Source organism: Anser anser (assembly GCF_964211835.1).
Source record: "Anser anser genome assembly, chromosome: 3".
Taxonomy (NCBI): domain Eukaryota; kingdom Metazoa; phylum Chordata; class Aves; order Anseriformes; family Anatidae; genus Anser; species Anser anser.
The window spans coordinates 43,196,216-43,218,826 of NC_139722.1; the positions used below are offsets into that span (position 1 = coordinate 43,196,216).

At 39.7% G+C, this 22,611-nt stretch overlaps 1 protein-coding gene across 5 annotated transcripts in view; it reads left to right on the top strand.

Moving 5' to 3' along the window:
• Nucleotides 1-12,645: 12,645 nt before the first annotated feature.
• FUT9 (fucosyltransferase 9) overlaps nt 12,646-22,611 on the top strand; it is a 119,430-nt gene continuing 109,464 nt past the window's right edge. For 2 of the 5 annotated variants that reach the window (XR_014581214.1, XM_083828040.1), the window contains exon 1: nt 12,646-14,292. Coding sequence is in view for 1 of the 5 variants with exons in the window: in XM_083828040.1 (XP_083684166.1) it covers nt 13,812-14,292 (481 nt within the window). In the remaining 4 variants the exon portion in view is untranslated. The remainder of the gene's footprint in view (nt 14,293-22,611) is intronic. The other 3 variants (XM_083828043.1, XM_083828042.1, XM_083828041.1) reach the window with 3 other exon arrangements.

Here is a 22,611-nt window from a genome sequence, read left to right on the forward strand (position 1 = left end):
CTATTTTCATTAAGGTTTCATTTGTGATATGATTTTTTTTTAATATGTTAAATGAAGAGGATGAAGAAAATGTTATTTTCAATCCTCAATGCAAGAAATTTCAAAGAGGTGCCTTCAGCCCCTCCTATGAACATATTTAAGAGAGGTGCACTGAAAAGTCATCTCAGGCTTCCAAATCTTCTGTACTTAGTTTTGCAATCTATTAGTAAGAACTGAAATATTAAAGTGTGATTTTTACAGTTACACATCTTAACTTGAAACTTGGACAACTATTATTCATATGAAAATTGTAAAATATAAGTACTTTTTAACATTTCTGTGTAGCTTCTGCAATACCTGTTCATTACTAAAGAGCATCACATGTTACATGAATAGTATGCTGTTACAGCATAAGATGGTTTACAGTTAATGCCATCAGCTGGAAACTGATCCCAGCCCCGTGGTTTGTTAGGGACTGTGAGATCCTCAGAGGCCTCACAAGCTTGCAAGATTTGGAATACATAGACATTTTACAGAGTGCTTTTTGGTGCCTGCTGAGTGGTTTCCCACTGTCTGCATCAATTCACCACACTAATCAAGTGATGGCAATAAACAAGAGTCATTTAAGTACTATTAAAACTGTTTTCTGCCTCTGGATATAGATAGGTAACTGCCAATGACTTTAAATGGAGGCACTGATGTGAGCCTGGGCCTAGAATCTCATTCTATGCAGCTTGGTTTTACTCTCTTCTTTAATGGTTTGGCTTGAAGTCCAAAGACCTAAATAGTATTTTCAGTGTCTTTCTCTGTCTGCAGCAAAACTGCTTTGTCAAAATGCTCCATCAGCATCCTCATAACCTCATCTTCCAAATGCAGATGTTTTTCAGTACTGTAGTACCCTCAGCATATGGGAGGTGAACATCAAAAGAGAAAATTGTTCCATTCCACATGTATCCCTGAGAAGACTACACCTGGAAACACTGATGCTGCAGATCCATCCAATCTGTCTTGAGACATCTCAGAGCCCTGCACATATTGCATGGTTTCCCTCTTCTAAAATTTGACTGAGCTGACAGAGGCCCATACCACACTATTACTGGGGTCCACATGCAAATGTGGAGCTAGAATCTGCCCACATTATGCCAAACAGGCAACCACACAGATGTATAGGTGTGGTTTACACTCCCCACTGTAAGCTGCCTAGCAAAGCCTCTCCTCTCAGACTCATGGAACAACCTGCATATATCTATTAATTGTAAAATGCTGCAAAGTTGGGCCATCCTTAACCAATCGAGTCATTTCTTTGAGTAGTGACTTTAAACTAAGACTCACCGAAAAATAAATAAGTAAATAAAACCAAAACTTTGTCTACTTGGTAAGATATCAAATCCACATTGCAACTTCTACAGTAGGAATTTAATTCTAGGTTCCCAAATGAGGTAACTAATGTATGTCTGCAGCCAAGTAAATGCAGTATCACCCTGCCTAGTGTCAGGCTTTTTAATAACTGCAGGGTCTCAGGGGTAGAACTCATCAGACTATTCATCTGGACTTGCCTTTTTTGGTCACAAATTTTGCTTTAACTTGTTTAGCTGAAATCACCATTGCCTGATGACCAGGTGGACATTGCATAGGTTGTTTTAGGCTTGCTTACCTGTGTATGATTTTGTGCTGTAACACCTATTGCTTTCATAACATTGATATATTTTCTGTAAGTAATAGATACTGGCTACAAGTACCTATTCTGGTAGTTAATCTGTGTAGAATGAATCATATGTGACTCCAGAACAACATCTTGGTGTACTGTAGTGCTAGCAGAGTCCATGAAAGTGTGAGCCACAGCCCAGAGACTCAGGGCTATACACAACTTTCTTATTATCCTTTACTGAGGTTTACAGGAATACAGTTTCTGGAGCTGGGTAAAACTGGTTTTAGGAGTCACAAGGAGAAGAAGGAAATATGTGCTTGGCTTATGTAATACACACCATCTACAGTAAATTCAGAAGTAAGGTGATATTGAAGATCAATGAAGAAAGAACTAGGCATAGACTTTATTAGAAAAGAAAACTAGCTCCAAATTTATACTTGTGTGTGGTGGAAGAAACCATCAACATTACACTCCTCCTGTCAAAGGATTGGGGACATCAAGTACAGAACTAATCCCCACACCCATGCACATGTACACACCCTGACTGAGACCAGCAACTTTCAGAGATGGAGGGGCAATGGAAGACAGAATAGTCTGTCTGTATTGAATGGGTAATTTGGACTATGAATGTCATAGCATTGTAATTGGTCTAATAGTAATAACTTTGCTGGATTTTAACAAGGTGATTGTAAACTATCAATATATATAATATATATATATATTTGGCTTAGCATATAAGGTGCATTATCTTTTGCCTATTACAAGATTTTGAGAATAACAGCACTGCATAATTGCAATTATCCTCATTTCCCTATATAGCCAAGAGAAATAAGAAGAAAACATTGCCTTCCTCCTTTAAAGTACCTTTGTATCATTATTGATAACAGATGAATCCCAGGTTGATTAGATTCCTATACTGGAAGCCTTAGTTTAGTAGGAATGAATCCTCTAACTCTCACTCTGATTTCCCATAAGCTTATAAGACCTCCTGATGGACTGAGCAAGAGCACACTTTGTCATATATTCCAGACTACCTAAATTGCAAGAAAAAAACCTTAGCACCAATTCGTCAAGTAGACCAGGCCTTTTCTTCTCCAGAGAGCTGATCACGCTGAAGTGACCTATTGGTTCTAGGCAACAGGGTGGATAAATCTCAACTAAAGCATGCTCATTCACTTACTTCCAACATAATGTGTCTTCATTGTGCTGTAAGGCAACATAGAGGTTGCAGATTAAAGTTAAGAATTTGAAGCTAGAGAGTAAAAGAGAGTGGACAGGGATAGGTGGAAGAGAGGCAGGTACGTGAGTGCCATGAGGGCAGAGAGCACAGATGAACAGGAGTAAGGGGGTAGGGGAGAGGGGGGTGGGGGTAGAGGAATAAAAATTGTCATACTGTGACTGGAAAAAATATAAGGGTTAATGAGTGAAATGTGAGTAATATGAAAGACATTTTGTAAATATTCAAGCCAAGACATAGGAGGACTAATTTATGAAAGTGATGAGTGCTCACGTCTGCAAGCAAAGTGTACTTGAGTACTGTGTTATAGGAAGCAGCTATACTTCTGAAAACAAAGCCACCAAGAGACGTATTTTTAAATACATTTAGGCACCAAAAATTGCAAAAATCATTCCTACAGGAATTTTCAAAAGGATCTGAGAAGTTGGGTGCTTAGCACTCATAAGGAGGAGTTAGATTCTCCTTTGATGATCATTTAGCTAATGATCTCCTTTGATTAATTTGCCTACCTGCACTTCTAGGTTTTCAAAAATCTGACTCCAAGTGTCTGAAAGTTGGCATCCAAAATGAATTGATATTTTTGACAGCATTTGTCTAAATCACTCTGTGCCTCAGCTCCTTTTATTAAAAAAATAAAATAAAAAAATAAAACGGATAATAATACTATCTTATGTCAAAGCCTGTCAGGAAAATACATTGAACTAAAGGCTTTGAAGAATTCAGAAACAAGGGTGAGAGAACAAATCAAACATCTTATAATCTAATCATGTGCAAATTTATCTCACAGTGCAGTGTTTGGATAATGTAGACAAAATACAGCTCAAGCTATAGCTAGTTAGGAGATTGAGTCCTGTGAAGATAATTTTAAGGGAAGAGTTCTGTGCTTTTATTTCCTTTAAGAATGTGTGATTATGATTAAAACAAATTATCAAAACTATACAGTCATCCTTAAGAAGTTCTTCCAAACATCTATTCTTCCAAATTTCGGGGCCTGGAACATCTTCCCTATGAGGAAAGGCTGCGAGACCATGGTCTGTTCAGCATGGAGAAAAGAAGATTGAGAGGGGATGGGATCTTATCAATGTTTATAAATACCTGAGGTGTGGGAGACAGAGGGATTTGGCCAACCTCCTTTCAGTGGTTTGTGGGGACAGGACAAGGGGCAATGGCCACAAAATGGATCACATGAAGTTCCGCACAAACATGCGAAAGATTTTCTTCACAGTGAGGGTGACGGAGCGCTGGAACAGGCTGCCCAGGGAGGTTGTGGAGTCTCCTTCTCTGGAGATATTCAAGGCCCATCTGGACGCCTACCTGGGCAGCCTGCTCTAAGGAACCTGCTTTGGCAGGGGGGTTGGACCCAATGATCTCTTGAGGTCCCTTCCAACCCCTACAATTCTGTGATTCTGTGATCTGAGTCAAAGATTGACTTCAGTACCTTGAGAGACCCACTATGAGATCTATTATCCTGATTCACAATCTATTTAGTGCCTCAAACAGAAGTTTAAAACATAACTAGATCGTGGTCCAAAATGACCTTGAAGATTTCTAATATGTGGGACACTTTAATTTGACAGACAATAGCATAATGAGATTCAGTTTCTGGATAAGGTAGAGAAAGAAGAGTATAAAATAGGAGGAATAATAATTAAAAAAATAAAAATAAAAAAATGAAGCTAGTTAATCATTGTTGCAGTTTACCAAGAGAAGTGTCAAAGGTCTCATATTAAATCTTTAATACTACTTTTTCTGCCTTTCCAAAAAATAGGATGAAAACAATAAATGTCAAGACGAAAAGGAAGAATTCCTTCCCACAGAGGAAATACTTACTGAGTCACACTGTCTGTCCAGTGATATGCATGATATGACATGTGTTGTCTCATCTAGGCTTAAAATGAATGTATTTATTACAGGGCTGCATTGCATGATGAACCAAAGATCAGAACATACCATAAGGTACACCGCACGCACTCACTGAACTAAACATGCAGCAGCTCTCTTTGGGGCATGCAGTTTGCCACCTTTTTTTTTCAGCATAGTTAATAACAAGTGATTATTATTTATCATTTTAATAACATCATATATCTGCATTTCTGCCTAATGAATATAAATTAAAACACTGTCTTGGATTTCTAGTCTATCATAAATTAAATAATAAACAGATCAAAGAAGAAGGAAAGAACAAACTACAATTATAATGTGAAAATTGTTTACATTCTGGCATATGCAATGACATTTCTCTTTTTTGTTTTTGCTGTCATTTGCTTACATTTGTTTGCAATATCATTATTTCAAAATGAGTGAAGATTTTAGATTTTCCAGGGACTATATTTCTCATCAAGGGTAATATAGATGGTAAGAATACATTTTGTAACTTTTTTTTCCAGCATTAAACATAAACAAATAAATATTTAAATAAATGTATGCCATTAATTTTGGAGGAGTTACATCTTATTATATCAACCACGAATTTACGTCCTAACTTGTATGTTCCTACAATTCAGTGCGTCTTAAAAGACCACTAGAAAGCCTTGACAGAGAACAAGCCACTTTACATTGGACACTCAATCTGAGAAATGTGAATCAGTTAAGAGTGATTATAATTGAGACAGTAACAACTTTAAAAAAGCGGAAAAGAAATTTCTTATGCTATTCAGTTAGAAACACTCATGTTTCAAAAAAGCACATATTCATTGGTTTTCCCTGAATCAAATTTCAGAAAGGAGTTTAGAATTTATATAAATTCAGATATTAACATCTGGACCCTTATTTATTTGTAATAGATTATTTAGTTAAACATTTAGAAGGAACATGACAGGACTTGATCTTGCCATTTGTTATTCATGCTGCATATAGTCCTGTCACAGTCACATGATTCAGATTCATCAGACACAGTATGTATATACACGCTCTTATTCAAATAAAGAAAAGGTAGAAACCTGGAGAACTACTGTCTGCCTCTTTTCCAAATCTATAAGATACCATGATTCATGCTTCAGATTAAAATACTGATATAATATTGCTTTCTGACTGTAATCTGGAATATTCAAATGAATATTCTGTTTTTGGATTTAGTAATATCTGCTCAGTTTTCAGAAAGTGTTTTCTCAGAAGAGTGAATTAAATTGGAATTGTAAATATTGACATCCAATGTGATTAATCATGTTTTGAACACACCAATGGAGTTCTGGAGTTTGTACTCAAAATATATTAATTACTATATGGGTTGTACTCAAACAAGTGAAACTTAGTGGAAACAATTGCAAATTACTGTCCTACTTGTTCTTTAATCTTATGGCTTCACAAAACAGCTGAAACTTTTCCAAATATACTTGCTTAGAAGTTTCAATCTGTCAGAATGCAAGCAGATTTTGTGACTATTGTTTCTATAATGATTCATAAAATATATGATGTCTTTAACTCCAACCAGCGTAAACAATTCAAAATATTCTCCTACTTACTCTGCAAATTTGTAAAAGATGTTTTGAACATAAACTTAGCATTAACTGGAATGAAAACCTTTGACTGTATACACATTCAAGGTGGGAATTTCCAGGGCAACAAGTGGCTTTTCTCACTACATCTCCAGCAGCCAGCATCATGGCAGCTTCTCAAATGCCTCTGATGACTACCAACTTCACTTGTCTGCATATACAAACTTCCCATGACTGCTTCCCACTCCGTTGCATATTTTTCTAACACCAAAAGCATTTGAGGTTTTTTACATCTCCCAGTCATATAGCCTATGTGAATACAGGGTTTGAAGTTGACACATTTTCATTATTACCAGTCATTATTTGGAACTATACTGGTGGATCATGACTCTGTTGTCCTGCACAGTGTAAAATGTAAGAACAAAAAGATGCTTTTTGGCTCCAAAGAGCTTATCATCCTTCCAGACAAATAAATGAAGTCAGGAATGGTACAGAGGAGCTCAAAACAAAGAGATAGGTCTATAATTAATGATTAACAGTTGTAATGGATACTGAATAAAAACACTCAGAGAGAACAGGATTACCTCTCACAAGGGTGAAAAGACTATTAAAGCTTAATATGTCCTGAAAGGACACTGTAAAAAGAGTTACTATGGAGTTGAATGCTTTGCTTGTCTCCACTAGTTCTACCTCATATATACAGAACCATGTTTCAAATAGAAAACATATCCATTTTTCCAACTGTAGGCTCTGCACACCCAGCCTGGGCTCTAACATGAGAGGGTAGCATTTTTATTCCCCTCAGTGTTAGCAGTAAAAATTTCCAGACAATTTGGGCCCTCAGGTATTATCTTCCAATAATTCATCTAACATTTCCAATATGCTGCTGTCTGTATCAGAACATACATATTCTGCTAGAATAGCTTTGTGAGCTGCTGATGTGGCAGTACCTTCCAGAAGTTCCTCTTATAAACCGACTTGCATTAAAAAAAAAAAAAAAAAAGCTTTTAGCAATTTAACTTGTTTAGCTGTTTAGCTTGTTTGACTCAGAGGTAATCAGATAAGTATATAGCTTTCACAAGATAAGCTGTATCCTTACTAGGAAAGAATTGCACTGCTGTGGTACAGTAGTATAGGAATACTTCTAAATCACTCCTGGGGAAGACATGGCCCTCAGTGAACAATTCTGTTGATGATACACAAAATAGACTGGAATCTGCAGCATAGCTGTATTGACTTGGTAGTACTAGCCAATGTTCGAAGAAATTTGTGCAGTCTTTGTTTCTAAAATCACCAGATTTGATATTGAAATATTAAAGAAACAAATCTGTTGATGTATTTCTGCTCCTTTTTTTCCTGCATTAAGCTTCATTTTAGTACACCACTGCCGGAATATATATGAAGTATCAACAATGTAATACTGGTGCACAAGACAGGAGGCAATGCAGGAGAAATCCATAATTAGATTTTTCTCAGTACATCCATCTTCATTTATCCAAGAGGCCAAAGTCATTATTATTTACTCAAGAATCTCCTTGGAGAGTAGAACTGTAAAGATTTACTGCATATTATGAGAATCTGTAAGTATATTGAAGTTCCCTAGTTCAATTATTTGTCCCTTTTACATTTGATTAAAATAGGAAAGGAAGTTATACTAGTACCTATATGTTTGGTTTCTGATGATATTTGCCCCCTCCTAAATCATTCCTCTAATGGAAAAAGGGGTGAATATATTTCATTTCTTCCTTTATACTTTATTTCCTTTTTCACCGGCTGATATGAGCTTACCTGTGAAGTTCTTTGGTTTTGGTATGAGAAGACCATCAAATTTGTTAAAGAATTAATGACAGAATAGAAAGTCTTAATTAGAAAAGTTGTATATTTCAAAGCCATCCTTTGAGTTCAGTGGAGATTGAGGCCTGGATTCAGCAAAGCACATTTCTCTTGTAGATACTGGTAATCAAGACCAGTTCAGGTTCATGAGTTAAATCCTTGCTGTGTTCTTTGCCTGTGAAAGAAAAATTCTTTTTTTTTTTTTTAAGATCAATCTTATAAGCCATACTGCAAAAACTTTTAATGTAAAATTTAAATCTGATTGTTCTCTATAGTATGAAACTGCTGTTTAACAAAGTGTCTCAAAAAAATGGCGCTATACATACACACACACCCCAAACAAACAAACAGACAAAGCATTCATTTGCTATAGATTAGTTAATCTCACTTAATCTTTATTTTTTCTGGATAAAGCATGCAGAGCAAATAAAATATTTTGTGAATAAATCAAAGCTTTAATAAAGCACACTAACTACATTTTTTGTAGTATTTTTTTAATTTATTTTCTATTTTCATATAGAAGGTTTTGTTGTTGTTGTTGTTTCTCTAAAATAAAGACAATAGCACAAACTGTAAATGTGACTCAGACTGGAAACTTGAACCACTCTGATATCATAAAATATGTTCAACCTTCCATTAAGGAAGGAAGGAAGGAAGGAAGGAAGGAAGGAAGGAAGGAAGGAAGGAAGGAAGGAAGGAAGGAAGGAAGAGAAAGAAAGAGAGAAAGAGAAAAAGAGAAAAAGAGAAAAAGAGAAAAAGAGAGAGAGAAAGAGAGAGAGAGAGAAAGAATCACAGAATCGCAGAATTGTAGGGGTTGGAAGGGACCTCAAGAGATCATTGGGTCCAACCCCCCTGCCAAAGCAGGTTCCTTAGAGCAGGCTGCCCAGGTAGGCGTCCAGATGGGCCTTGAATATCTCCAGAGAAGGAGACTCCACAACTTCCCTGGGCAGCCTGTTCCAGTGCTTTAAACACTGATAAGATCCCCTCTCAGTCTTCTTTTCTCCATGCTGAACAGACCCAGGTCTCGCAGCCTTTCCTCATAGGGAAGATGTTCCAGGCCCCGTATCAACTTTGTGGCTCTCCGCTGGACTCTTTCCAGGAGATCCCTGTCTTTTTTTGTACCGGTGAGCCCAGAACTGGACACAGTACTCCAGGTGAGGCCTGACCAGGGCAGAGTAGAGGGGGAGGATCACCTCCCTTGACCTGCTGGCCACACTCCTTTTAATGCACGCCAGGATCCCATTGGCCTTCTTGGCCACAAGGGCACACTGCTGGCTCACAGTCAACCTGTTGTCTACCAAGACCCCCAGGGCCTTCTCCTCAGAGCTCCTCTCCAGCAGGTCGCCCCCCCAGCCTGTACTGATACGTGCGGTATCAGTACAAGAAAGAGAGAGAGAGAGAGAGAGAGAAGGAGAGAGAAAGAGAGAGAGAGAGAGAGAGAGAGAGAGAGAGAGAGAGAGAGAGAAAGAAAGAAAGAAAGAAAGAAAGAAAAAGAAAGGAAGAAAGGAAGAAAGGAAGAAAGGAAGAAAGGAAGAAAGGAAGAAAGGAAGAAAGGAAGAAAGGAAGAAGAAAAAGAAAGGAAGGGAAGGGAAGGGAAGGGAAGGGAAGGGAAGGGAAGGGAAGGGAAGGGAAGGGAAGGGAAGGGAAGGGAAGGGAAGGGAAGGGAAGGGAAGGGAAGGGAAGGGAAGGGAAGGGAAGGGAAGGGAAGGGAAGGGAAGGGAAGGGAAGGGAAGGGAAGGGAAGGGAAGGGAAGGGAAGGGAAGGGAAGGGAAGGGAAGGGAAGGGAAGGGAAGGGAAGGGAAGGGAAGGGAAGGGAAGGGAAGGGAAGGGAAGGGAAGGGAAGGGAAGGGAAGGGAAGGGAAGGGAAGGGAAGGGAAGGGAAGGGAAGGGAAGGGAAGGGAAGGGAAGGGAAGGGAAGGGAAGGGAAGGGAAGGGAAGGGAAGGGAAGGGAAGGGAAGGGAAGGGAAGGAAGAAGGGAAGACTAAGAAAGAAAGAAAGAAAAAGAAAAAGAAAAAGAAAAAGAAAAAGAAAAAGAAAAAGAAAAAGAAAAAGAAAAAGAAAAAGAAAAAGAAAAAGAAAAAGAAAAAGAAAAAGAAAAAGAAAAAGAAAAAGAAAAAGAAAAAGAAAAAGAAAAAGAAAAAGAAAAAGAAAAAGAAAAAGAAAAAGAAAAAGAAAAAGAAAAAGAAAAAGAAAGAAAGAAAAGAAAGACTAAGAACATAAAGTTCTTTCTGAGATCCAGGTATTACTAATACTTATGCTATTTTTTATCTTAATCATATCCAAAGACTCAGCCTGGTCTGGGGCCTCATTGTACAACACAGTCCATTGTCTGGATCTAGAATCCTACTCCTCATCCCACGGCCATGCAATGGGCCACTGCACTCATCAGGGTCATTAAGGCTCATTGCACAAACACCAGGTGCTGGCATTAGTCAAACCAGTTGTAGAATCAGGGCCAAATTTAAGGCAAGCCATAACTATTGAACATCATGAACAGTAAGCCAAAGGATGATAGATTTTTAAATGATGCACTTAACCCCCAAGCTAACAATCAATTACAAATAGGAAAATGTGCACAAGACTCCCATGAGCATGGGTCCTGGACCATCTGAAATGAATGCAGGTGAAAAGAGAAACCCTGCTACTGAAAACACTGGTAAGACCAGCTTGATACAGATAACATCAGCGGAACAACGCACGTGCTGCATATATGTTTTTAGTAAGAGCTTAAATGTTTGCTGAAGTCTTTAAAAATATGCCTGAAATAAATGTTCAGACCATTTTAAGGAAAAAATGAAACAAAACAAAACAACCTCTTCCCCACCCCACCCCCCACCCCCATAATTTTGATAAATATCTACTTTGGGGGCTGGGGAGCTGTCTGGAGAGGGGATCATTTGGATTTGTTTAGTTTTAAAATGTTGTTCTGTTTCTTTTGACCTTTAAAATATCCTGCTTAAAACGGTCAGTCTGTATCTACACTTATTTTATTTTTAAACTTCTATTTATATCCACATTTTTTATGTTATGTGAACGAAACCTTATATCAAACTGTGCTCTCTGCAAATATTTTGGAATCTTCAGAAAACAACGTATATATATTTCCATTCTAAGGTAGCAAGATCAGCAGGCAGATTTTGCAAAGGCAATTTATATGGCAATTCTATAATCACAGAAGACTTAAATTTTCTCTGTAGTGGGGAAAAAAAAAAAAAGTTTACTGCTCTCACCCAAAGGATTTATAGAAGAGATGTAACCTCATATCTAAGAATAAACCTGTTCACAACAGTGATATTGAAAAGTAAGGGTTAATATTTGTATTCTTCATAAACAAAATGGTGATATAATATGAAACTAAAGCAATCTTGCTAAACCCTTACTTGGAAAATGACAGTATATAACATAATATATGTATAAGGTATATGTGTAAAGAGCATGCAAGAATCTGAACAGACCTCTGGAATTTTTTTAAGAACTGACACATTTCCAAAAAAAATTCACCTTGTTGAGGGAAAACATTCCTGTGGGCATATATGTGCTTGTGTTCATGCAGATAAAATTTGGAGTCAAAGCTAGGAGAGAACGAAAGTAATTAATCTGAGAACAGACACGAGACTTCCATGGTTCATTTCCTATTCTGAATCTCAGAGAAAAAGTCTTTACCCTCGGTCTCCCATTTCTCCGGAATCACTTTAACTACCAGGCTACTGTTACACTGAACTCTGTTGTCCCTCCTGTGGCCATTCACCTTTAACTACAGAGCAAGAGAGGGAAAAAAAAAAAAGGCAAAACCAAAAACAACAAAAAAGCTATATTAAAAAATTGTCTTAAGTATACTTAAAGCCTGTGTTAACTATACTAAAAAAATATTAACCAGATGTCAGTGAGACTCAAAGTTCTTGCTCAAAAATGTTATCTATACAGAGTCCAAATCCCCAGTTTCCCTTCAGTTTCCTAACTGACCACTAACATTGCTGTTAATGGCCTGTAGTCCTTGCTGGGGAAAGCAGAAAGGAGATGGGACCCAGTACAGGGGAAATAACAGAAATCTGTAAGCTAAAGGGGTGCTCAGACCTAATCCCAGGACTGAGACCAGAGAAGAGAAAAGTCCTGAAAGGCCAATTTGTTAGTAATTTCCTTGTGAGCAGCAATGAAACATCGAGCCTTACCCCTGCTGGCTTTACAAAAGTCCACATTTGGACCTAGGAGTTTCGTGATGTTCCCTTTTGCCCACTGCATCTGCTGATTGCATGGCTTGGTTTGAGCTTACAGAGACCAGAGGGCATCCTCTAGCCAGGGACTGTAACCTGCTGTCTGAAAAAAAAATATATATATATATATATATATGCTTTTGCTAATAGCTACAGAGCAGCAAAAGTATCTGTATCTCTCAACAGTTTTATGGCAAAGATGTGCATATTGGTAATTATCTTTTTTTTCCCCAGGGAGTTCTTAATAGCATGAAAGAATAGTGGCACTCAGGAATACCTTCATGCCAGCAGTGAGCTCACAGTGGTTTAAACCAGTTTGACCGTGGTTATAGAAATATTCGTGCTGTCTTCGGTGAACTTCAGGTCAGGCCTCTCTTTGGAATAAACCTGTTAGAGGAACAGACCAATTCCCTGAGCGACTGTAGCCCTTACAGCAAATCAGCAGTTTGAAATGTGGAGCAGCGTGGAAATCTACCCAATCTCTCTCTTCCCCGGCTTCACAAGTGGGAGCTGTTGATACCTGCATAGCTGTTGGTACAAGGCAGAGTGGAAGAGCATAGTAAGTTAATAATCTACAAGCAATTCAGAAACGTCGAGGGCAGAGGCACTGACACTGGGGAATCATATGTCTGCACCGAACGTCTAGTCGGTTGTTTACTTGGAGGGCTGATGAGAAAAGGACGGATGAACCTCTGAAAAAACTCCTTGGCAGGTAAGGCTACTGATGTACTCTCATAAAGAGTGCCATGTTCTCTTCATCACTGTATCCTTTCCCTGAAACATACTTGCAGCAGTTTATCAGCGTTATATAATGCAGGGAGAGTTGAGAGCAAGGATAAAGAGTTGATGGCCAGCTTTTGGTTCGCTGGTTTATTTGGCAGGCTTGATTTACAGTTCTCACGTTCACACAACGCACTTTGAGCTGCTGTTTCTTTTATTTCTAACGTCAAAATGATTATTCTTCATCCTAAATAAACACCTAGGAAGTCCTCTAGGTTTCAGGAACAAGCTCGAAAGACAGCTTTTGAGAACTACTCCAGTGTGCGGTTTATTTCTCGTTCAGAGATTACCGTTCTCTGTACGTTTCCCTCTTGTTTACCGCCTTTTCTCCTGCCACGGCACGGTTTTGTGCTCTCCTGCCGGGTGGGAAAAAAAAAAAAAAAAAAAAAAAAAAAAGCCAGAACGGGGAAGAGCGAGATGGGCAAGAGCTGCGCGCTTCTTCCCCCGGGGGCTGCGGGGAGCGAGGGGGGGCCAGGGACCCCCTGCCCTTCAGAGGAGCGGGGCGCCCTTCCCGGGGGCGCGCCGCGGGGACGCGCAGGCGGAGCGGCAGCGCGCCCGCCGCGGTCCCGGGGGGCTCCGGAGCCCCCCTGCGGCGGAGGGAGGGGGGACAGCGGGGGGGAGACGGCTGCTCCCCGGCCGGGGGAGCGGAGGGACGGAGGGACGGGAGGGGTTGGCTGGGCGAGGGAGGGATGGAGGGATGGAGGGATAACGGGCGGAGGGATGGAGGGATGGGAAGGCGGAGGGGGGAGGGATGGAAGGACGTGGGATGGAGGGCTGAGGGACGGGGGTCTGAGCAGATGAGTGCTGCGGGGCGGAGGGCTGCGGGGCCGAGGGACGGGAGGGCTGCGGGGCTGAGGGGGACGGAGGGCTGCGGGAGCGTGCGCCCGCCTTTCCCGGCTGCTCCCCCTCCGCTGCGCGCCCCCGCGCCGCTCCCCGCCTCCCCCCCGCCGCCGCCGCGCGTGCCCGCGCCCGGGGCTGACTCTCCCTCGCATCCTCCTCCGGCGGCGGCGGCGGCGGCGGCAGCGCCGGGGATGGGCAGCGAGAGCGCGCCCAGGAGCAGCCCGGGCCCCGCCGCTCCCCCCTGCTCCCGCGCCCGCTGCTGCTCCTGCCCCGCCGCCCCCCGCGCCCCGGGGGCAGCGCCGCGATACCCGCAGCCCCCGCCTCGGACGGGTGAGTCACCGGGCCCCGGCCCCCCCGCACAGCACCACCATCACCCCAAAAAGGCACCTGCCGTGCCTCTGCCCCCCCCCCCCCCCCCCCCATCCCCAGCCTTCCCCACCGACCATCCCGGAGCGGCCCCGGGGTTGAGCGCTGGGGGATTTGGGAGGGGTGCGGGGGGAGGCACCGCGCTCCGCCTGCCCCCGCCCCCGGGGAACTGAGGGGTCCGGCCCCCGGTTTCTGCCCTCCCCGGGGGGGTGGAAGGGGCGGCGGGGCTGGCCCCGAGGCTGCGCCGGGGCTGCGGGGGAAGGGGCTGGCGCCCTGCTGCCCCTCCCGCTACCCCTTCCCACGGGGGTCTCTCTCTCTGTCTCACAGGCAGACAGACGGAAACCCGCACGCACAGACACCCCCGCTCCCTAGCTCTGGGGCCAGAAGCCCCTGACTCCACCTCCCCCCCGCACACACCCGCACGCCCTCCACAGCCCCCCATGCCCGGGCAGCTCGGGGGAGGGTTCAGCGCCTTAAGTTTTGCGAGGGACCATTTTAACGTGGTGGTGGGACACACACACACACACACACACACAAACACACACACACACACGACACCCGACCCGGCTGAGCACAGCTGGCTGCCTCCCCCGAGTGGCACCCCCGGGGTGCCGGGCCCTGCTATGCTCTGCGATGCTCTAGGGAGAGCCCTTCGATCAGAACTCGGCGCTGGGATGGACTTTTCTACTCCTCCTGCCCCAGCAAACAAACGAATAAATAAGCATAGGGTCGGAGGGGATGGGGGGGGAGAAGTCTGTGCTTGTTTGGCTTTCGCTGCTCCGGAGCGGAGAGTGCAAATGTTGAGGTTGCTGGGGCTGAAAAGCCTTTTTCTGGTTTTATGTGTCATGATGCACACGGTTGGTTGTAGGTAGTGTAGTAACTATCTGTATCCCAATAGTTCCCTGCCAAAAGGGTTGTTATGGCAGCAGTGCTTCCCCCTTCTTCTATTTAGCATCTCTGGCTCAGAGTAATGCTAAAGACCTGGAAACTGCCTTATTGAAAATAATAATAATAATAATAATAATAATAATAATAATAATAATAATAATAATAATAAAAGAGCAACCTCTTGCTTCTTTGCCAAATAGCCAACAAGTATGAATATAGGATTCAAAGTAAATCTTCACTTCTTTCTCCAGAAGCTGGTGCTGTGATAACACTTAAGACTAAAGGAGTCTGGGGGGAAACATCTTTTATTTATTTATTTATTTATTTTCCACAACTCCTTCTTTTTGTTAAATTTTTGTTGGAGTTTTTAATTGCTTTGCAATTTTTTTTGTTTGTTTGTTTTTGAGTTTTTCACTTATACTTTTTTCCTAGCATTCTGTCTCAGTTACAGAGAACTCCTTAGTCCTGCACTGTCCTGGGTAAAGAGATTAAAGCAATTCCACATACAAGTACTGAAGGGAAAGGTTGTATTTCTGTAGATGTAGCTTTCCAGTACAATTTACAGGATGGTGAGTTTTTGTCTTGCAATAGAGAGAGGAATGCGTGTGAAACTCATCAGAAAGCTTTCATCACACCTTAACTGCCACGGCTGGTGGCAGCCTGAAACAACAAGATTTAAAGGTTATTATGGAAATAAGTTCTTCTGTCACTGGTCATGATCAGCCTGTTCCCAGTCAAACCACAAATAGTTGTAAGAGAAATGCTCTGATTTTGATTTCTGTTTAATCAGTAGTGTTTTCCAGAAACAGTGTTTAAACCACGCAGCCTTTGATTAGGACTGCTGCTAAAAACACATGAAATTAAATAGGGAAAGGGTTATATTATCTCACAGTTTTTACTCTGCAACTATATAGGTACCATTTGTTGTCTCCAGCTGGAGTTTGCCTGAGTAGAGGTTGAGCAGTGAATGATAAGGATGGCAGAATTTTGTCCTGGAAGCTCTTGCATTTTTACTTCTGGCAGAATATTTACGGGCTGATATTGATACTGCAGAATGAAACGTTATTGAATTGTGATATCTTGTTTTCAATTGTACATTTTGAAATAAGTTTTGCTTATCAGTAGGAAAGCAACACGAGTGTGGAACTGTTCATTTAAGAACGAAAAAATGCTACCCCAGTAGGATTCATGTGTTGCAGACTAGGTGCAGGTTAAATAGGTGAACTAAAATAACATAGTGTAAGCGATCCGTAACTAATTTTCATTGCTTATAATGAAAACAGGCAATTTTGTGATCTTCAAATTGGAATAGAGACATGTTAGAAGGGAGGTGAAGAACAGCAGTGTATGTCCTTAATGACAAACTGAACTCTTGAATAAACCTCAGAAATTCCGGAGAGAATACAAATACATTTCTTGATATAACTGTGGTCATGATTCTGATCTCAATTAAATCAGTATGAGATTTTCCACAGACGCAGGTGTGAGCTGAATCAAAGACATTTCTGCTAACCAGTTTGAAGGAACCAGGATGTGAAAAGATCATTTGTATTTTTCCCCATCACTGTAGCTGGAAGGATTTATTTTATGTCTGGTATGGAATATTCCAAGCTTTACCCTTCTGAGCTGTAGTCAATCCTATAGTTCTTACAAGCCCAGACAGCTCAGCTGAAATAATTCTTGTGAGAAATAATAAAGCATGTATAGCTATGGACTGTTCTTCTGGGCCCTACTGGTTAAAAAATTGTCATGTTTCGTGGTAAAAGGGCTCAACTTTGAATGATATTTTCATATCTGATATCACTAAAATTTCATTTTAGGCTGTGGAAATAACATGTTTCTTAAAATGGAACATTATTTGTTTTATGGTTCTGATATGAAAGAGCTAGCTGAATTTAGTCAAGCTGGAGAACAGATGTTTCTAACTTTAGTGATTTAAAAATAAGTGTAAATTGTAATGAAGTAAAAACAGATTTGGTCACTCTGTAAAGGGTTACAGCTGAAGTTATTTGATGCAAATGAACAAACAGATTGCACTTGTTTAACATTAGACAGAGGTAAAATGGAACAAAAACAAAAGGTGGTAGTACCCAGTCAGTCATTGTAGTAGTCATTTACACACAGTGTAAACCCCAAAAGACTGTTGCAAAAACTGCCCCAAAGGTTCCAGCTTCAAGTGTCTGACTTGAAGAAATGGAGTCCAATGGAAAAAGTCCCAGTGACTTCAGTAAGCACTTGTATCTGGAGAATATTGTTAGCGAAGGGGTTGGTAAAGGTAATCTAATGAAGTACCACAAGGATTCTGACAGATAGTTGCTAAAACATCCTTAGTTAGAGGAGGTCCTGGCTTCATGGAAGCTGAATTGGAATCTTGCCATTGATCTCACTGGGGCCAAAATGTCATCCGAAGAATTATGTTTCAAATGACTTTTGAAATACGTTGTGTGTTATATTTAATCTAGTTTTAATTTGTGTGATATTCTATTAAAATGAGGTTACCTTTGCCAAGCTTGAGTTATTAATTAGTTATTAGTGATCATTTTCCCTTTCCTTTTACATTTTTTTAAATGTCAGTTTTTCAGAAATGGCAAGAAATACAAAAGTCTTCCTGTAAGAGTGCACTCATAAGCTGAATAATTCAAAACCTGTACTGTCATTGTGCAATCAAATTTTTAATATGATGCTGTCAAAGTCATAAAATAAGAAAATCAAATGTGACATCATAGAAGACAATGTATATAGCTGACATGACATCTGGATGTTTTAATATCCCGACTTTATATTTAGTGGTTAATGAAGATAGACTTTTCTTCCTCTCCTCTGAGGAAGTTCCTAATACAACATATTAAATGTTCAGGAAAAAAATGATGTGTATATTTTCTTAAAGAGAGATACACTTCTTGTGAAGAAAAGTCCCTTAAGTAAAGGAAATGAATTAATGAAGGAGACAATTTAAAGCCTTCACTGGGAAACACAGAGCTGAGATAATTTATAGCTGGGGAGGGAAAGTATTGTCAGATGGGTTTTCGAGAATATGGTAGATATGAGCTTTACAAAGGACAACTTAATGATTTCTACCTATGTATGTACCTCTGCATAAAAAAAAAATAATAAAAATAAAAATAAAAATAAAATAAAATAAAAATAAAAATAATAAAATAAAATAAAATAAAATATAAAATAAAATGAGACTGATGCACTCAAACCCCTCCAAAAAACAGTCATTTTTCTCTTTCTTTTTTTTTCCTACCATTTTTCGTCCTAAATTAAGTACATTTAATGCTAATGAAAAGGTGCCAGACGGAAGAAATAGAAAATGAAGCTCTGTTTGTGCCCTGCATTTGTGGAGCACAGAGAGCAGCAATGCCACAGAGTTACCACCTTGTGCTGCCACCTCAGCTCTGCTTTGCTGGATGGGGACTGGTACTTGATATTGCTATAAGAGGTCAATCTCCTGAGGAAATTTGCCTGGAAATGGATCAGAAGTGGGATTTTATTTGTCAGTCTTGGCCTCTGCCGTCCTCAAAGAAATCAGACCCAGTTGTGTCTTCATGGGTGCTGGCTGGATCCTGTGAGGAGCTCAGCATCCTCAGCACTGTTTTTAAAAGTGCTGAGTGCTTTCCAAGATCCTTTAAGAAATGGAGTGAAATAACCAGTTCATTTCACACAGGCCACAAACCAGCTTTCAAACTGCAATGATTTTCCGTCACTACTTCATGTTGGCTGTATTTGAATCAGTGAACTAGAGGTGAAAGGCTCCAAAAATGTGATTACCAGTCCCCTGAGACATTTAGTTCTTCAAGGATATCTTACTGGAAGTACGTGCTCATATTTCACAAACTGAAATGAACTAATAACACAAATATTTAAAAGAAAAAAAAAAAGCTTTCACACTATTTCTTTTAATTATGTAGAGAGACTGTTAATGCTGACATATTTTGTTCTGGAAAGTAAACATAATCCATGAGCAAAGAGCTTCATGTCTTTACAACTTAATGCTACATTTTTTTGATCTGACAATAGATAATGATTTAACCATGTATCCATAGCTGGCTAAATTAAAATATTCCAATTCTAATACTTTTTCCCCTGTAACTTCTAATACTCAACAGCACAAAATGCCAGAAAACAAACCAATTAATAAATACAATTCTATTCTTTTTTATGGATATTTATACATAATGGTTTGCTTTGTATAAATTAAACCTATTACACTTGTGAAAAAAAAATTGTAATAGTACAACCTATACTTACTATGTATATAAAGCTACTGAACTAAAAGAATCCACCAGGTGAACACTAAAAAATATACTTTTGTATATTTTAGTGATAATCCAAGTGTTAAAAGCTTTGTTGTCTTTTCTGTAGATGTCTTCTTCCATGTAGTTTATCCAGGACAACTATAGCAGTTTCAAACTGATAAAATGTGTTAGAACTGAATGTGCAGGAAAACCTGTTTTCCCATTTCAGTGTTAGAATGGAAAGGCAGAGACCTATACAATTCAAACTTTGAAGGACACAAAGATGTAAAGCATATACTTCAAAATTATTTCTTTCATTCATTTAGCAAATGAGTGTTGGGTTTTATTTAAACACGGAATGTGTTTGTAAATTTTATATTTATCTAGGATCTTTCTTACAGTTTCATTTATCTAATAAAAAAATCTAGAAAATATTTTCTGTATTTTAATTGTATATTGACTTCTATCCCAAAGCATCTAGATAATTTTAAAACATTAAACCTCATTTCTTGTATTGAAATGCACAAGTTGAAAGTCTGAACAAAGGATAGATGTAGACTTCTATGTGATTAGCAATAAATGGTATCAAATTTTACATAAACTTATATTGATTGCTGATTAATGTTCTTTAATGGTTAAGTGAATGGTGCTCAAATATTCTTTAAGAAAATAACTAAAAAGCATAATTGTAGTCCAAGATTAATTACAATTATTTAATGCATGGTGTCTTTCTTCCTGATTTGAACTATGGTTGAAGTTGGTGATTTAAACTACTTTGATTGAAATCTGCCTATTCTTATGATAAAGTGAATACTAAGCATCTTGTTTACATTTTTGTCTTCACATTTCATAGAATCATAGAATTATTAATGTTGGAAAAGATCTCCAAGACCATCTGGTCCAACCATCACCCTACTACCAATGTCACCCACTAAACCATGTCCCTAAGCACCACGTCCAACATTTCCTTAAACACCCCCAGGGACGGTGAATCCACCACCTCTCTGGGGACCCAGTTCCAATGCCTGACTGCTCTTTCTGAGAAGAAATGCCTCCTCATTTCCAACCTAAACCTCCCCTGGTGCAACTTGAGGTTATTCCCTCTAGTCCTATCACTAGTTATCTGTGAGAAGAATCCAACCCCCAGCTCCCCACAACTTCCTTTCAGGTAGCTGTAAAAATTTCCCCACAATTCCTCCTGCAGCTTTTTTTTTTTTTTAACCCACTTTTTTTCACTCCAGATAGAGACACCAGGTAGGAGTTCAAAATTTTTAAGTAGCTTCTAAATTATTAAGCAGCCTTAACTCTGTGTATTTTGAAGGGCTTCCATCAGATGAGTCACCACATCTTAGGAAGTCAGGTACTAACAGCAGTACCCAGAGCAGATTACTAACTGAGGACAGATGGATGCAGGTGGCATGTAGACCGTTCCAGACACCATGGGGTGAGGAAGCTCATAAAGTGTCAAATCCAGTTCTCTCTGCTTATCAGGGTGACATTTCAGATCTTATTGAAATGACAAATGTTGTGTCCTTTCGAAATAAAAGATGCAAATAGAAGTCCTCAAAAAATGAAGTCTTTCCTCCAAATTGTTTCAGATAGACTGAACTGTTCAAGTCAGGCTTTTAAAATACTGTAATACACATCTCAACGAACCATTTGAATATTTTATTAGATTTTCTTTCAAATCAGGACTTCGGCAAAATTAGTTCAAATTCATGGAGCTCTGTGATACCTGTTGAACAGCATGTTCTGACAGAACAAGATTTCAGTGAATTTTCCTCAGAGGCTTTAACTACAAAGGAAGAAAGGCCTTTCTTAAAGTTAGAGTTATGCCAAATGAAGGCATCAGTCAATCATTTATATGTATGCCAATGTCTGTGAATGCAAATATTCCAATAAATTGGCTGATTGTGTAAATCATGTTACTTTGTGATAAGCACTCTGACTTTAACAGACTTTATCAGAATTGAGTCCTTGCTACTCTTTGACAAAGCAGTGGAAGTCTTGGCTTAGAGGGAGAGAGTTATGGAAAATCATAAACTTCTGAAATTAAGGATTTGAAAAGGGAAATACTTTACAGTCACTAACACTGAATATTACATTTAAATGGAATGGGACAACATCCAACTACACTTAGAAAGCATTCAAGTTGTTATTATTATTGCCTGTGTTGTTATGTTTGGAATCAAATTTATCAGCTACATAGCCAAAGCTATCAACCTAGGCTATCCTGATTTTACGATTTATTTAAGCTGGCAATACAAGATTTTCACAAACTAACTGCTTAAGACTATTATTCAGCACTTCTAAATACCATAGTGTAAAGGCCAATGTTTAAGTATAACGAAGTAAGCTTGCTCTGACACAAATGCTAATTGGTTTCTTGCAAACTATCAGACTTCAGAAAGAGTTTTTAAACAACACTGAATGCAGAATGGAAATGTGATAATATCCAATGAATGCCATTTTGGGCCATAACAAACTTGCTAATTCTAGAACTTGTAATAATTAGGAGAGTTTTAACATTTGCCATAACCACCTCCGCTAAGAGACAACTGACGTCCCTACATGGTATATTACCACCTAGATTAGGGTTGTTAGTGAGGAACTCAGTGAAGGAGCCAAACTTCACTTCCCAAAGATCTACGCAACTCCCCCACAGCTGCCCACTGCCCACCCTTGTTCACAGCAGGCATGGAAAGAAAAGGAATAATCAGCTGCCTCTCCAGTGAGGCTTCTCAGGGGACACAAAATAACATTTAAAATATGTTGGCAGTTAGAGTGTTCATAACTATACAAAGTTTATGTCCTTCAGGCCTCGTTTAGAGGAAGAGTCTTCTTTCCAAAGGTGTCCTAGGGTGGGCAAGTGCAAGCATCTGAGAGCACTCATATTGCTAAAACACAGCAAACAAAAATATTGACTATAATAACTACATCTACAAAACAAATAGGAAAATGAAAGCAAATAGGAAAATGGTTTGTATGTGTATGTGCGTATAAACTACAGTATGAATGAGTCATGTGAAATTCAGTAAAAGGAAAGTAGTTGACCAAAACCTGTGAAGTACATCAGTGAATAACCTAAGAAGATATCAGCAAGTCACAGTTTTTTCACATTTAGAAGATGTGATTACAAAATATGGAGACAAAT